This window comes from Polyodon spathula, chromosome 2 (assembly GCF_017654505.1).
Source record: "Polyodon spathula isolate WHYD16114869_AA chromosome 2, ASM1765450v1, whole genome shotgun sequence".
NCBI classification, from domain to species: Eukaryota; Metazoa; Chordata; class Actinopteri; order Acipenseriformes; family Polyodontidae; genus Polyodon; species Polyodon spathula.
The window spans coordinates 96,848,715-96,867,222 of record NC_054535.1 but is presented as its reverse complement, the minus strand read 5'-3'; the positions used below and the strand labels follow the sequence as shown (position 1 = coordinate 96,867,222).

General features: G+C 37.3%; 1 protein-coding gene across 4 annotated transcripts in view; it reads right to left on the bottom strand.

The window, feature by feature from the left end:
* The window catches only part of LOC121304555 (E3 ubiquitin-protein ligase NEDD4-like), a 155,473-nt gene that overhangs the window by 110,116 nt on the left and 26,849 nt on the right, over positions 1–18,508 (bottom strand). For all 4 annotated transcript variants that reach the window (XM_041235839.1, XM_041235849.1, XM_041235854.1 and 1 more), the window contains exon 2: positions 9,111–9,184. In XM_041235839.1, coding sequence (XP_041091773.1) covers positions 9,111–9,184 — 74 coding nt within the window. The remainder of the gene's footprint in view (positions 1–9,110; positions 9,185–18,508) is intronic.

Sequence of the window (18,508 nt, the reverse complement as noted above, 5' to 3'; positions counted from 1 at the left end):
ATGATAAGCTTGGTTAAGATTGGGGCAAAATCAAGCCATTTGTGTTTGTTCACCATGTAACCTGTAATAGACTGAAGGAGTTCTGTCAATTTTGTATTGCCTAGACCTGGACTGGCTAATGTGTTAATGAGTCAGATGTTTGGCTCGTATTCTATATCATATTTGTGTTTTGTTCACTTGGATAAAATTGATCTTGAGTTTTCTCTCATGTGAACTGGAGATAAACTAATGCAGACTAATGCATGCCTTTGTTTCATCTAAAATGTATTATTGTAATGTACTTTTTTTCTGGTGTCCCAAAACATGTGGTATCCCGCTTGCAGCTTGTTCAGAATACCGCCGCTAGAATTCTGACTAAAACCAGGAAAAGTGAAACATTACCCCTGTTTTGGCCTCTTTACACTGGCTCCCTGCGCAGTATAGAATTTATTTTAAGATTTTGCTGTTAACTTACAAGGCCCTGAAAGGATTACCACCTAATTATTTGCAGGAGTTACTGATCCCGTATTGGGGCTGCTGGTTATTCCCAGGGTCAACAAAACCAACACGGGAGGGAGGGCTTCTTCTTGTAGCGCTCCTAAATTATGGAATGCTCTGCTTTCGTTTGTCAGGGAAGCTGGGACCGTTACAGTTTTCAAGTGAAGACTAAAAACATACTTTTATAAAATGGCTTTCTTATCTTAGTGGGTTTTAATGTAACTTTAAAATTGCTGCTTTTGTATTGTGTATATTATTTATTTAACAATGTTATTTAAATGGTCTGACTGTGGCAGTTGTATGTGTGACATGCTATAAAAATGTACTGTAGTTTGTTCTTTTTTTCTGCTATGTACTGTACAGTGCTTTGTGATATTTTTGTATAAAAAGCACTATATAAATGCAATTAATAAATAAATGTGAGAGTACTGCTACCACTGCATTCATATTCATATTGTGGATACAATGGATCACTGTTAATGAAATGCACAATTTCACTCAAATTAGCTTTTATAATTGTATTTGGAGATTTATGTTGAAAAAAAAAAAAAAGCTGCAGCAATAGCCTGTCTACTTAAAACAAAAGTACAGCTTGTAATTATTCAGCACTAATTAAAAGAATCTACTTAAATGTAAATAACCTCAAAAAGCCTCTAATTTTGTTGACAGAGAAACACTGTTTAAGCTGATCAGCAGTCACACTTCTTTAGAGACCTGACTTCAAATGTCATTTAAAAAAAAAAAAAAAAATCACTTAAGTATTTTTTTTTTTTATGCAAACACTCAAATAGACAGAGTCTTTAAATAACAGATAATGCCATTGGTACTAACAGTACAACTTTTTCAAGTTATTTATTTACCTCTGTTTGTCTGAAATAATAATTTGAGTCCACTGAAAGGGTTCACGTTTTGAGAGCAGGGCTCGAGTGTCTCTGTGAAGAAGTGTTTTTAGAATAGATGTCGTTATTAGTCTCATCTTATTTAGTGATACCAAAATGGCTGACCTCTATAGAAATCAGTGGGAGAGAAGTCTCTGGTTGTTGTATAATTGTATTATAGCTTTTACACTGTCTGTGCTAAGGTGCTTTGGCTTGAGTTCATAACCTTGTGTTGCTAGCCATAGCCTTTACTGCAGTAAACACCATTGCCATCCATTTCAAGTCGACAGTTACACTTCGGACCAACACTGTTTTCGGGTCAGTTGGCTGTAAACAATCAGCTGCACTTCTTGTTTACACTTACCCAGGCCCTAAGACAGATTTGGTCCTGTATGCACGAGTAGTCCCTCAACTAAGGTGGGTACCTGGAGATGTCATATCTTCATGGCGATCATGCTGCATACAGGGAGTTAATGTGCTGTATGCAGAGTGGTTTCTTATTCTCTGTGTTTACAGATGATTCAAACATTACCCTCAAACAGTTCAGGCAGTGTCATGTCATGTAGTGCATGCATCTACATGAGCAGATTTACTGCTTGATTTGCTTCCAAAGTAGAGAAATAGGCTAGCTGAGCTGGTCTTAAGCTCCCTCTCAAGGTATGCCAATTTTAAATAGTCTTGAACTAGATTGGCTGCACTTACTTTACCTAAAAAAAGCTGTACTAAAAGTGGAAAGTGTGAACAAGGTACAGCCTGTGATTCAGGTGTGGATAAAGTTTGAGTCATTGCAACTACTCAGAATGGTTGCAAACACCATAAAAGGTAAACAGGGCATTGCTTTCACTTGTAAATTGTTTTATTAATCGCACTCTTAGATACAGTGGCTCTCAAAAGTATTCACCCCTCCTTGGACGTTTCCATATTTTATTGTGCTACAACATGGAATCAAAATGGATTTAATCAGGAGTTTTTGCCACTGATCAAAAAAAGTCCATAATGTCAAAGTGAAAAATAAAATCTACAAATTGTTCTAAATTAATTACAAATACAAAACAGAAAATAATTGATTGCATAAGTATTCACACCCTTGAGTCAATATTTGGTAGAGGCACCTCTGGCAGCAATTACAGCCATGAGTCTATTTGGATAAATCTCTACCAGCTTTGCACATCTGGACACTGCAATTTTTGCCCATTCTTCCTTGCAAAATTGCTCAAGCTCTGTCACGTTGAATGTGGGCAATTTTCAACTCTTTCCACATATTCTCAATTGGATTGAGGTCCGGGTTTTGACTGGGCCACTCCAGGACATTGACCTTTTTGTTTTTAAGCCACTCCAGTGTGGCTTTGGCTGTATGTTTGGGGTCATTGTCCCAGGTCTCTTGCAGACTTCAGCAGGTTTTCCTCCAGGATTTCTCTGTACTTTGCTGCATCCATTTTGCCCTCTATCTTCACAAGCTTTCCAGGCCCTGACACAGAGAAGCGTCCCCATAGCAAGATGCTGCCACCACCATGCTTCACGGTAGGGATAGTGCTCTCAGGATGATGTTTGGTGTTAGGCTTGCGCCAAACATAGTGCTTAATATTGATGCCAAAAAGCTCTATTTTGGTCTCATCAGACCATAGAATTTTCTTCCACTTGGTCTCAGAGTCTCCCACATGCCTTCTGGCAAACTCTAGTCGAGATTTGTTGCAAGTTTTTTTTTTTTTTTTAACAATGGCTTTCTTTTTGCCACTCAACCTTAAAGGCAAGTTTTGTGAAGCACCCATGCTATTGTTGCCATATGCACCGTGTCTCCCAGCTCAGGCGTGGAATACTGTTACTCCTTTAGAGTTGCCATAGGCCTCTTGGTGGCCTCCCTGACTAGTGCCCTTCTCACCCAGATACTCAGTTTTTGAGGATGGCCTGTTCTAGACAGATTGGAGACTGTGAACAACAGAATACACGTTTCAATATCTCAATGAAAATTAGACAAATCGACTGCAGCAGGACAGCCTACTTACTCTCAAAGAAGTTTAGCTTAAACAAGTTATTTACAGTATTCCAATTTTTTTAGGCAAATGAAGACATTTTGTGTACATACTGTATTTGGAAGACTGGCAGCAAAACATCGCATATAGAAATTTAAAACATGTTAGACTAAATTACTTCCAGAAATTATGATAATTAAAAAAAAAAAAAAAAGAAGAAGTTTCATACAAAACTTTACTTTTCACAGCAGCTCTAAAGTTAATGAAGCCATGCTCCAAATCACATGCATATTCCCATATACATCTTTAACAAGCTCTATATAAGGCTGGAATGTAACAAAGCCCTGCAAATGCTAGGGCTATCGTTTTCTTAATGGGAATGTCTATTGCTCCTAATTTGCTAGCAGCTTCTGATTCCTACTTTTACTTCAATGGTCAGCGGAAGCCAGCGCCCAGCTCAAACTCCCCTCAGAACCACAACATGAAGGGGATGACCCAATCCAGCACAACCATTGCGTGTTATGCATTTCCATAAAATTGGTCCCTTGTGTGCTTTCAAATACAATAAAGTAAGAAATGTCGCCTCCCCAACGAAAAAGGTTTTGCAACAGACAGTAACACAGCATCCCGAGTAGTCTACATTTGTATCTAATTTAAAAAAAACAGTAATAAAAATAATAATAATAATGATAATAATATTAATCACAAGCAAACAATATATGCTATATAATATATGTTATATATCAGGTATCAGTTATGTGCCCATATTAACAGTATCGTTTTCTGTGGTCGCCCCCCCCCCCCATTTTTTTTTTTTTTTTTTTTTTTTTTTTTACCACACACAGTAATGTCTATTTAAACACTTTTGAAGTGTTAATGCTTTGATCAAAGCCCTCTCTGAAAACCCAAGCGAGTCCCATCATTTATACATCAATGAACTGCAAGCACAATTATGTCAAGGGGCTTCTTGGTCACATATTTTGTCCTTTTGTCATTAGAAACAGGAACAAATCAGACTCGTTCAGCAAGTGTTTAAAGACTACACAATTCCAGTCTTAAGTTTGAAAAAGCACTTCTATGTACTTTTGTATTTCTTTTTAAGCAGTTCTATTGTTATGTACTTTTGTTCTGGGACTGTGTGGCAATGTTGCCTGCCCCTGTGTGTATTTCAGTGTTGTATGTTGCATGTTGTGTGTTAATGTTGGTGTACAGTCATTGGTACACGGGATATAAATGGGTCTGTGGAACATGAGTTGTTTAAAATGTATATTTGTATTTAGGCACGAGGATTGCACAGCACTTCACGTGCAGGTAAAATGTAATAATATGCGAGCACAGGGAATTGCACTTTATTAATTCACGTGCTGTTGTACCGCGACTCCAATTGAATGGTTGATTAGCAATCGAGTCTCGGTACAGCTGCATAAAAGCAGCATGTTTTCACTCACTCAGGGTTGTGTGCTTCGGTGAGTGGAGAACAGGATTGGAGACGGAGGTTATAATCAAAGTAATAGTTAAAATATCAACTCACCGTGTTTGTCAATTTATTTTGGCGAAAGTGCTGTGTCCTGTGTTTTGTTTATCTTTACCACCTTTTATTTTGTCTGTTCATTATTAAATGCTGAGCGAAACCAATCACTCGGCTTCACCAAACTCCACCTCTCCATTGTTTATTTGTTGGTTCCTGGTTCTGGTTTGACGTCACCCACTGCAGCCGTCTTTGTGACAAACTGCCATACTGATGATAAATTAATGTTTAACCTCCTATCCACATTTTTAGATCTCTTTTAGGAATCATTTGGCATTATTATACTGTTACATAACTGTTTTGAGTACCAATTGTACATGTCAGAATAGGAGGCATGATGCAAGTTCATAAGTTAATTCAGTGTCTTTATAGGAATAGTCAAGAGTCCCATATAAAAGTTAACAATGAGAAATTCAGCTTTGCCGTTTATCCTTGGTTTTCCCAAGTTAAAAATGCATTTACCAAAGTAAATATGCATTACTATAACTGTCTGGGCTTTACAACGCTTACCTTGGCTTAACTATTTTCACTACAATTTATACCACTCTGCTATGCTTTTACTATGGTAAACTTTTATAAGGGGTAACGAAGTAGGAATATCTTTTTGTTGTTGTTGTTATTATTATTATTATTATGGAGACGCATAGACTATGTTTTAAAACATGTCAAATTTTCCCACTAGCTATAAAACTGCTTTTCAAAATTGATACATTAGGGAAGTTTCTTTATTAAATAGGGACAAGAGTAAACATATCAGCCAGCCCTTAATGCTTTTCAGTTAGAACATGCACATAGTCACTTGTTAATTGAGTTTGGCATTTCACATCACAGAGCTAATACAATATGCTGCACAAAATGCAATCTCCACGAGAAGGTCAAGACTGGGTGATTAGGTCAGGACTAAAGGGCACTCTGAGAAGGATTAAAAGAGGAGCTTTTCAGCAGCATACTGAACTCCCTAAGCCTCTTTCACACTGGCACTCCTACCCGGTCCGGACGACCTAGATTCTGGCTAATTGGGTCACATTTCCGCGTAGTGTGAAACCACGTACCTGGGTCGTACCCGGGTTGACCCAGGTTGCACCGACCCACCTGAGGATGTGGGTCGACAAGCTTTGACTTGGGTTCAGCGAGACAAAATGCACGATGGCTGACGAAATAAAAGACACACCTGCGTGAAGGTTTCCATATTTTTGTTGCTTGAAACACACGATGAGCCAGATTGCAGCAGGGATGAAGACACATTTGCTCACAGTTGCTTACAGTTTATCTGGACAGTGCCAGATATCTGAATGGAGCAATATTATTGAACAGTCCGTGCCTCCGTTTGTTGTTGTTGAAAGATGCTGAGCTCCATTCAAGCTGACAGGCTGAGATTGGCTGTTGCAGGTATAGGATTGGTTGTTTTCATCGTGCAAAGTATTGATTGGCTGGTTTTGGTTAACACTGTAATAAAATTCATTTGGACCATTGTGTCTTTCTTTAGTATTTTCTGTCCAATAGATGTGAACTGAGCTTTCATTAAAGCAAGTCAAAATAACAACGCTGGCACTTGCACGGATTGATTTTAGGTATTCACAACTGATGCTGTGACGTCCAATCGGGTATCTACAGTAACATAGAAGCCTGCTAGAGTTGGAAGCTTACTGGCTGATGGCATAGGTGCCAACTACTAAAACAATCAACCATGTCAAACGTTGCATTTAGAGAGCATATCTGCCGAACACTGCAGAAGATAAAGGATTAGAAGCGTGCCCAATACAAATAACATCTGTAACAGATGTTGACTTTTTTTTCTGTATAATGAATACATTTTTGCTAGTATCTGCATCTTCAATGTAAACTGCCACTGAAATGAACTCAGCATCTTCAGCTTTATATATTTTGAATGCACTCATGCACTCTATCCAATTGTAGTGGGGGGGGGGGGGGGGGGGGGGTGGTGATAACTAACTTGGCTCCCCCTCCCCAGGAATTTGAAACCCTATCACACTGTTGGTGCTGAATCCTTTTCTAATATCACTTATGCACAAACTGACCTCTAATTACACAATGTTTTTATTTTATTTGGAATAAGCAATGCTTTGAAATGTACTGCTATTGAATGTATTGAAACCTAGATGTAAATCCTAGCGGAGTGGAAGTAGTGGAACCATAATGACTTTCATAAAGCTTTCCAAATGCAAAATAATTTTGACACGCTAAGCTTTTTTCTGAAGATGATGTAGGTTAGTGGAGGAATATTTCCAAACCTGCCACAAAAGAGTAGACACAATGGCATGATTGACCTGCATCTTCTACTAAAAATGTCTACTTTCATTTTTTACATTGCTTGATAAAGATGCAAGCCTGAAATTTGGATTGCCATTTATTGCTTAAAAAGGTCCCAAAATAAACAGCACTGTCTTTTAAGCTACATTATTTATAACTTACGGTTCAGATACTGAAAGGTTTAAATGACAGTGGGAAACAGTTTTATTTATTTATTTATTTATTTTAAATTAATAGTTGCTAATTGTTTTTTATCATTTTCTCCCCAATTTGGAATAGCCAATTATTTTTAGGCTCAGCTCACTGCTGAAGACAAATACGCTGTTCTCCGAAGCGTGTGCTGTCAGCCGACCTCTTCTTTTACACAGTGCAGGCCACCACGCAGCCACCTCAGAGCTACAGTGTCAGTGGACAATGCAGCTCTGGGCAGTTTACAGGCAATCCCACAGGCGCCTGGCCAGACCAGAGGGGTCGCTGGTGCGCGATGAGCGAGGACACCCTGGCCGAACTCGGCCAATTGTGCACCGCCCCCTGGGAGCTACCGTCCATGGTTGGCAGTGGAATAGCCTGGACTTGAACCGGCAACATCCAGGCTATAGGGCGCCTCCTCCACTCCACGCGAAGCACCTTTACCGGGAGCCCGGATTATACAGTTTTATGTCTTAGATTGGCTATCCAATGTGTCAATCATTCTAGGTCTGTGTAAGGCATTGCAAATTGATGCGGCAGGGGTGGGGCTTTGCTCCAAACAGATATGCTATGGTTTGACCATGGCACTAAAATGTACTGTCTTTAGGAATCCAGGCCACATTCCATCCTGGAGGCATTTAGTCTGGGACCGGGGCTTGATCTTTACATTTAGGGACTGTCCCGTCCAATTAGGGAAGGTGGTCACCCTACTCGGGGACTCCAATATTCATCCCAAATCATATATACTTCCAAGTGCACATTCCTGACAGCACATACAGTCAGACTTTTAACACTGTAGCCACATTGATTGATCTATAATTATGTTTACACCACAAATTCAAGCAGTATGTTTTTTTTTCCTTATTTTTTAGAACGTGTTCTGGCTAGAAATCAAAGTGACATATAACAAAATCCTGAAAAAGCTGACATCCCATAACAACCCAAACCAACATGCAATCTGACCTACACAGACCAAAAACAAAAGAGACTCAATTGGAAGTGTCTGAACTGATTATATTAAAGTCAGCATTATACCTAATTAAACAATATCAGACATCTTATTGCAACACTGTTTACAATACAGGTCATATTTCTTCAATCAAATTGTATTAGATGTGTATATATAGAAGCTAAATCAGGTCCAAACTCTGTTAGCAAACATCAAACAAAGACATTATTTGCCAATATTTCAAAAAGCCATTTGAGTAGGACAAGTAAATTTGACAGCTCATTCAATTTGAAGGTTATAGTCCTATTCATAATGTAACACAAATAGAAGGTGTACAGCTCTGCTTTAACTTAAGCAACATCAGAGTGCAACTCAAGTAAAAGCAGATGGCAGTATGTCAAAGCTGTAGTGAAAACAAACTTCCACATGTTGGTGGTGCCACAGAACATTATAGAACATTAAACCCTGGGCAAAATTAGTCACAAGTACTGAATCACAGGTAAACCTCACTTCATCAAGTGCATTGGGATGCTGTGTTGATAGAGATGCTTTCTTTCTGAAGAAAATTAACAAAATCAGCATCATCACTTGTTTCACAGTGCAGCATCCTATACAGGAAAATCCATAACAAATGTGTTAAAATCAGACTTGTTTGTACTGCAGGCCTGTCACTGTTAAACATCATGAGTATAATGAAATCCATGTGCATTAATGTCATCATTTTAATCTGTACCCGAGTTATGCTGTAAAAGATTTGTTTGTGAATTTTAGCAGTTGTGTAGGATATTGTACTCTGCAGTGATTAATGAGAACAACCAGAATCTGTACCACAGCCACACAGCACATACCTGGCACCAAAGATGTCTTTTTTTGCCAGATCGATGCCCGCAATAACCTTGACTCTAAGAACACGTGATTCCTCCTGAAAGAAGAGAAGACATAAATAGTCAAAAAAATAAATATAAGGATGGTGTTACAAAGCACATATTTTACTATGTTGTATGTTAGAATGCCTCTTTAGAAGTTGTATTTTTCTAAGCAGAGATCGACACCAAACATTTTCTTGGATTTGGATGCACAGTATTGTGAAGTGCAAAGGAACATTTTCTATATATTGAAACCACTGTATCAGTGCAGTATATAACTAGCAAGAAGTAACTCAGTTAAGGATGGAGCAGTTAAAAAGCAGCTTCAAATCACTTTGAGTGATTTGTTCAGGAGCAGCCGTCCAGATACTCTGGTCAGATTCTCTTAGACACGTGTAACACATGCTGAGCAAATTGTCTGTATACAGCAGTTGTAAGGGTCAGTACCATCTAGTGAACAGCTGTAAGTCAAGTTTCCTTTTATATTGTTGTCAATAAGCAGTAGCTGTCACTAGATGGTGCAGACTCATCTACAGGCGCATGAACAGAGATTAATATTTCTGCCCCCCTCCCCCATACGTTATCTCTTTAGCAGATTAGGGGCTATGCAATGTCATAATGAGGCACAGTCCATCGCAAAGACACAGTTGGTACCTCCGTTTCTGTAAAATGGTTGTATTTAACCTTTTTTTACAGATTAAAGTAGGTAATCCTTGTCGACACAAATATTCAAATTATCCCAGACAACTCAAATACAAGCTCATGCCCCACCATACATAAAGCACAATACATTCTATTAAGCTTTAGAAGTTCTGTGTAAGGTCTATAGTCCTTTCATGAAATGAAATGTCCTAAGGCCCTTCCATGGAACACTATCAAAATACCTACAATAACTGTACAAAGCAACTCGATGTAAAATTATGACTTGAGTGCCCAAGCACTTGGAGGCACTTCTAAGAGAGGTGCATTGTTCCAGATACAAGCTCAGCTGCCCTACGGGAGAATTTAAAAGTACTGAACCAGACCTAAATATGCAAGGATAAAGAGGCAACTAATTAATTTGTACATTCATATTATCACAAAAAAAAAACACAAATATCTACTGAATAATACATTTTTAAATAACATTTTTGATAAATACCTGGTTTATTTTTTGTTTGTTTTGTTTTATTGGAGTGGAAAACCATTATTGTATAATATTCTATTGCCCTGAACCAAAAAATAATAATTTCAAATCAAAAGACAGAAAAGGCAAAGTCAGCTAAAAATGTGTAAAACAAAATCATCTTGAAATCGCTCATATAATTTACCCAACATCAAATTTTTCAACAAAACTTCCAGGAAGTACGGTAAGGTCTCTCAGATCATAGAATAACATTGTTATACATTTTTCTCTTTGAAAACAGTAAGCGGAATATATGATAAAAAAAATACTAAAAATAGTGTTAAAAAAGGAGACATTTTTAAGGTTTCACACAATGTTCCCCAGTTTTCTGAAAAAAGGACACCAATTCCAAGATGCTACATATACGTGTGTGTGTATATATATATATATATATACACACACACACAGTGCTTATAGAAAGTCTACACCCCCTTGAAGTTTTTTTCACATTTTGTTGTGTCAGTGCCACAGAGTTTCATGCATTAAAATGAGGATTTTTTTTTCCACTTAACTACACACCATACTCCACACTGTTAAGGAAAAAATTATATATTAAAAATACAAAACTGAAAGATCATAATTGGATAAGTCTCCACCCCCTTCAGTTAATACTTGGTGGAAGCACCTTTGGCAGCAATTACAGAAGTGAGTCTGTTGGGGTAGGTCTCTACCTATTTGTAAACACACACACCTCTTTGTAAACACACTTTGGAAATTGAAGGGAAAGTTAAAATGTTGAAAAAAACTGATTGAAATCAAAACTAACAGTGAACAATTGATATCTAGTCTGTCAGTGATGTATTAAATTTGGCAAGAAATATTTTCGTATTAAAGATGCCATAATAATCCCTAATTGCCACTATCGCTGAACCTTCCGGATCAGCATTACACATTACTGTGTCAGCTGCTTGGGGCCAATACATTAGGATACCCTGAAATACATGACACTTGATTTATTTTAGGGTTTGACAAAGTGTAAATAAATCAAGGATTTTTTAGTTATGCCAAGGCATGCTGCAATGGCTGAAAAATGGGCACTGTCTTGAAACAAATTCTCAAAGGCTGTGTAGGACATACCTACATGTTTAAAATTTATGAAACACATAGCCACAGTGATACATTTAATTAATTTTGCTCATGTAGCCATAGAAACAGAAGCGATTTATAAAATCCCGGGGAAGCTTAATTACCTACGAGTCCCTGTCACAAATACGGCTGGAGTGGATGACGTCAGACCAGAAACAGGAACCAGGAAATAAACAACACAGAGGTGGAGTTGGGTGGAGCGGAGCGATTGGTTTGGCTCAGCATTTAATGAATGAACAGAACAGTAAATAAAAAGGTTGTTTTTTGCCAAATTAAAGAGACAAACAAAACGGACTATACAGACAAACACGGTGAGCTGATATTTTAACTATTATTATTATTATTATTATTATTATTATTATTATTATTATTATTATTACCTCAGTTTCCAATCCTGTTCTCCACTCACCGAACACACAAACCCGAGTGAGTGAAAACATGCTGCTTTTATGCAGCTGTACCGAGACTCGATTGCTAATCAATCATTCATTTGGAGTCACGGTAAAACTGCACTTGAATTAATAAAGTGCAATTCCTCGTGCACACATATTATTACATTTTACTTGCACGTGAAGTGCTGTGCAATCCTCGTGCCTAAATACAAAAATACATTTTAAACACTTGCGTTACACAGACCCATTTATATCCCGTGTACCAATGACTACACACCAGCATTAACATACAACATACAACACAAAATACACACAGGAGCGGGACGCTTTGCCACAGTCCCTAACAATTAAAAATGTGCATTTAAACATAGTTTACAAAAATAACAAGAAGTTTTTTCTAACTTTGAATGCATTAATTAAAAAACAATGAATCTGATTACGATTTCAGACCCTTGGCAAGTGAAGGCAAAAAAAAAAAAACACATGCTTTTAAATTTACGTTGAAGTGAAAAAGTTGGCTTATCAATATTCATATTACATACTGTTTGCCCTTTAGATCACATTTGAATCAATAACAAATGCGCTTGTTAAATAAAAATTATACAGCCTTGTGTGAAATGAAATGTCCTGCCTACAGTACAGTACTACTAAAAACATAGATTAGTTCAGATGTTTTTTTGTGGTTTTTATTTATTTATTTATTTTTCTGTTTTAACTGTCACTCCCTTGGTACAGCACTCCCATTTTTAGCTAAGAACAAACCTGTTCTTCAGTACCAGGCTTTCCTTTCTATAAGGTCACATCCAAAAGGCTAGCCCCCGTGGTGTTCAAATCCAGTGGGTAACTCCTTGTTCAACGAAGAGCACAGATCCATCTGCTGTTGGTGTAATTACATACTTGTACAAGCAATGCCTATAGGGCTGCATACTGTAAGTGCCATATTAGTGCTATAGAATTACATAGTTGCAAGCTGTCATGTTTCATCTGAGGGTAAATAACAACACATAGGTTATGTAAGGAATCGGTATACTGTGAATATATAAACTGAACACAGCTCTTAGCTGCATACATAAAATGGTGTATCATTTATACAAATTAGCTCCCTTTTACATTTGAAACTGGCCCTGGATAATGGGAGGTAGTTACAGAAAATAAAAAGTATTAACACCTAGAAAATAGCTTTAACATGATACTTTAAAAAAAAAAAAAAAAAAAAAAGTAACTCATTAGTTAAAGCTTTGTGACGAGGGTGTATAGTGGTTACTAAGTTAAACTGAACTCTGTAAAAAAAAAATAAAAAAGCATGGACTGAGGGCAGGCTCTGATCTGTAGGCTGTCATGGTTGTAACTGAGCATATATGTACTGTGCAGCAGATTGCAACCTTTAATGCCTTTGTAACTTGGATAAACTTTGAGTGCTGACACTGTTCAGAAGCAAGTTGCTTCAAATTGCCCTTTTCTCCAAGTCAGCTGTATTCCATCTATAGGCTAGACAGGGAAAATGATAAATTCATGCATTAAAAAAAAAAAAAAAAAAAAATCACAACAGCAATTTTAAAAACATTAGCTGTATTCTGCTTCACCTCAGAAAAAAAGTTTTGAATATTCTGCATCATTCTCCTCAAAAGCTACAACTCTCATCTTGACATAATAATTCAATTATTTTACTGTATCCAGACAGGAAGAGTGCACTTCAGTCTAAACTGTTTCCATTAGAGCTTGTGGTTGCTTCATCAAGTACCTCTGGTACCAATTTGGAATGTATTTCTTTATAATTTCTATATAATAAAAATAATCATAACCCTCTAAAAACATATTGATGGTTGAGACTTGTTTCAAACTCGAAATCCTTTGTTTCTTTAATTTCTAACCATGCTTTTTTATGGTGTTATGTGGTGCTGATCCTTGAAAAAGCTTACCTACAATCAGAATATGTGACTTAGCACTAAGTGGGAGAAACGAAAGACAGCAAACTGCCACCCGTCCTTAACCCTTTCCAATCCGATGTTGGACCTTGTCCAACATCATCAAAAAGACATCAAGCACAGGTCTCTAGTCGTTTTTTTTCCTCCGGAAAAAGCAGAGAAAAGCTTTGAATGGCCGAGTGTGACCGAAAGGAGCTGAATGAAGCCGAAAAAAAAGGGGGAGTATCCCTGCACCACAGACACAAACAAAGAAGACAGCTGCTTCCGCATCCAGCGCTCAAAGAATATCACAGACATTTGCAGAGTTTTTGAGATGTTACAGTAATAAAATAATGACTTGGATCACATTATTGAGGAGTTTGGTGATAAAACAACTGATCAGGAGAGGATTTATCAGTTTGGACATCTATAAAATACAGCGAACAAGGGGTGGGGCTTGGCTGGAGATGCAGTACTGATGTCCTTTTGCTTTGCAGGGCCTTATAAACCGGTTTTACTCTGAAAAAAATATTTTAAAACAGCGTGTATAAAATAAACAGCACGTGTGAAACTAAATTGGACCAGACGAGCACTGAATAAATGGACCTCTAAGGGTTAAACTTGTTCTCCTTGGGATTCCTCCCTGCTAAAACATGTGAATATGCCCTTTTGGGTGAACGGGCTAATGGGTTTTAATTGTGTTAATTGTTTTATTGTTTAGTTAATCCCCTGCACCTGGTGGTAATTGCAAATTAGAGCCAGGTGCAGGGTATTTAAGAGATGCAGCCAGACTGCTAGGGGCTGCTGAGAAGAGCCCGACTGTGTGTGAGTGAGAGCAGTCGTATCCAGAGAGTTATTGCGCGGAATGTGTGTTAGTTTTTGGTGACAGGTAAACGGCTTAGCCGTCCTGTGAATTAGTTAGGAACCAATTTGTGTTTAGTCAGAGCTCTAAAGAGAGCTAGGTGTTTATTTCTGTTTTGTTTATTTTGTTTTGTGTTTATTAAAAAGTGCGTGCAAGCGCAGAGAAAACTCAATTTCTGTGTATTGGGTCTGTTTTTAAAGGGGCAACGAACTCCGTGAGTGCGAGGATCGTTTACAATATATATATATATATATATATATATAATATATATATATATATATATATATAATATATATATATATATATATATACACACACACACACACATTATTTATATATATATATATATATATATATAATATATATATATATATATATATATATATATTATACCCCTTAAAATCAAATGTTCCAATGCTATTTGTTTGTATGAATAAATTTGTTTTGCACTTGTGTTGGCAATTTTGCTTCATTCATATTTGCTGAACAGTATTATGAGTAAGCATATGATTGAAAATGACAATAAACAAATAAGGTTACCTTATCTTGATGGTGATTTATTTAACCCACGTAAGGTAACCTGGGGTCTATTCGGACCCCACGGTGCTTTAGTATCAGCTATTATGTGGATCTAGTAACTTGATTTTATGTTTCCTTTTAGGCAGTTGTCAGGCACTCATCCTGTTATACTATGCAAAGGATAATTCTAGTCCAGATAGCCTGGTTGAATTTCCCAAATTGTTTTAGGTTTGGGGTCCGTAAGGACACCAAGCATAGTGTATTGGCAGGTCCGACTTTCTCGCGTGACTATCTCTGGCACCGTAATAGCTAGCTTCTTGATGGAAGTACAGACTTCGAGCTTTCCAATGACGTACCGTACGTCCTGGACAGACGTTGCTATGTAAAACTACAGCAAACCGAAACTAAGGCTCGAGTCATGTGACATGAGTCAGCTCCTAAGTTTTGTTTGTTGCCTCTTCATGTTTTTAACTATGAAGCCTAACCTTTACTCTTCTTCCTTTGAGAATATGAATACATGTGATAATAATTTGGATTGCTAGGTTTCTTTTTGTCTTATAACAAATACACATTTATGATTGATTTGAAATACTTAAACATACATAATACTAACTGTTAATCTCTTTCCATCACGAATCTAGGGATAGTTAAGCCAGAATCACTAGTTCTTATTGAGTTGCTGTGTTTATTATGGTTAATAATTACATTATGAACTATAATGGGTATTTTCTTTAATGGTAATTGGCGTCAGGGTTCAATATAAATCCTCTATGCAATCTGCTTTTTCTCTTTTTTTTTTTATAAAAAGCAGCACATCGTTTTAATTCGTAGTGCGGAGAGTATTTGCTTCTCATCAACTTAAGTCTTCAACTAACTTAATGAGTCTTCCTCTCCTTTCTAAAATGCACAAACCAGCTGCATTGACAACTCCAAACATAGCAGGCTTGTTGCTAGGGAGCCAACGTCACTGGCCTGTGACTTTTGCTAGTGCATTGCTGCTGCAAACAACTCGCTGGCTAAAATGCGAACTGCTTCAGCAAGTAGATATTTAATTTGCTATTTGGGCAATGCATGCGTATATGATAACAGTATGATATTAATCCTTTGTTTTTATTTGTTTTATATATTTTTGTTTGTGATGTGCAGTACGAAATAAAGCTAATGCATGCACAGTTAGACTGTAAAACTCCAGGACCGTGAAATGTCTGAATCCACAGTATAACGGGGGGGGGGGGGGGGGGGGGGGGGGGCAATATAACGGGTGGGGGGGGGGGGGGAGTGGTGGTGTACATACATACATACATACATACATTTTTTTTTTTTTTTGCCGGTAGTTATCATGCCTTAGTTATCATACACAAAATAAATAATTTCTTGAGCACAGTTTCAGGAGTTCGTCACTAGGTTTAAAAGGAGCAATTTTGATGAATACATTTTTAGTATAACTGCTGTCGCTTTTTCAATAGTCTGCTTTCCTTGCTGTCCTGTCACAGCCATATCACATAACTGTATAACTATATAACTTTCTGTGTTGACCCAAAGACTTTGTTCCACCACTGCAAAAACTAAGCAAACTGTAGCAACCCAAACTGAAGCTAAGACATTAGGGTTAAATCTGGTGTTCTGTCCATTGTACTTCCAATGCTTGCAATGTGAAGTACTGTATTAGTAGTACAAAAAAAATATTGTGTGCTTTTCTGAGTCATGTGTATACACCATAATAAAATTTTTAAAAACATGTGGACTTGTGTACAACATGTGGACAACTGGTTAAATAATGTACCTGTCATTTATCTTTTAATTGTTAACACCCTGACAACTTTTCACACTTGTAACTTTAAAGTCTGTGTCAAAGCTCTTCTCAGACTGTCCTCTCTAACACTTCAGCAATTGCTGAGGTCTGTGAAGAGTGACTTTCCATTGGAGCCCTTGACGATGTGTCTGCTGCGCTCAGTTTGAACCCAGATGGACATTTCTGAGCTCTCACTGAAAGGCCACACGCCTATGCAGTGAATCCCTAGGAATCCTGAAATAAGAAATCTGCTAAATTACTGCATCTATGATGTAAAGTAAATACAGTGAAATCTGCACTTATGCTAAATAAGAGCAAAACCACTAAATCCATTTAAAAGAAAAAAAAAGGTTGCTATCATCCCAGCAGTGCCAGAGTTATTGATTTATGAAATATGAACAGTTTACTATAAGGACCAGCAGCTCAATAAACATTTGAATCAGTGGGACTACAGCATTGAATCCTTTACATTGGAGATAAGGTTCAGATTTGAGACCAGAAAGCATTTTATGTTTAGTGCCGCTTAGTGCAAAGTCCTTTTCTTTGGTAGAAAATAAATCACATAAAGTGCATAGGTCAAACATACATCCCTACCTGCCAACAAGTACTGAAAAACTGCAGGGAAAGCAGCGCATACATGTGTATTATAGTTCAAGGATTTCAATGAACGATCAGCTCATAAGGGAATTATTCCATACCCTTGCATTTCAGACATTTAATCAGAAAAGCCTAATAATATATATTACCTGAATTAGCCAGCATTGAAGTACCCAGGGAAATTCAATATTTCATGACAAATTGAGGAATGGTAGCCTTATGGTTTCCTATACATCGCACAATGCGCTCGGACCTCTTTCCTTTTTTTTTTTTTTTGGTTTTTGCCATTTTTAATTTTTTTTTAAATGTTTGTTCTTTTTATTTTTGTGGGTTTCTTTAATTTGAAATACATGGCTACTGTTGGATCCAGCAATGGGGTTACCTAATGAACTACCCCGGGGGTCAAAATTTTGGATCCTAACATAGCCCTCGACCTTCCCCTGGATAAAAGAGGAGGCCATGCAAAGTTTAAGTCAATTTAAGGCATGTACTTAAAGGAAGAGATGACGGATAGAAAAGCAGACTTTGAGCACTGTTAAAACGAGTATCTAGTCTCTTTCATGTGTGTGTGTGGTGTGGTAAATAGTCAATGCGTTATTTAAAAATTACTTTTTTTTAATTATTAATTTTAATTGGCTTACTGTTTCCTATGTTTTGTATGTTATCATTCTTTGCGAGTTTGCATTCAATCATTTTGTAGGTTCTATTAGAACATAAGAACATAAGAAAGTTTACAAATGAGAGAAAGCCATTCGGCCCATCTTGCTCGTTTGGTTGTTAGTAGCTTATTGATCCCAGAATCTCATCAAGCAGCTTCTTGAAGGATCCCAGGGTGTCAGCTTCAACAACATTACTGGGGAGCTGATTCCAGACCCTCACAATTCTCTGAGTAAAAAAAGTGCCTCTTATTTTCTGTTCTGAATGCCCCTTTGTCTAATCTCCATTTGTGAGTCACACTTTTCTGCAAATCTCCTTTTGCCTGGCTTTGAGCTTATCTGCAGAATTGTAAGTGCTTGCAGTGAACAGACTTCCTCATTCCATTTAAATCATTTGACAATGTGAA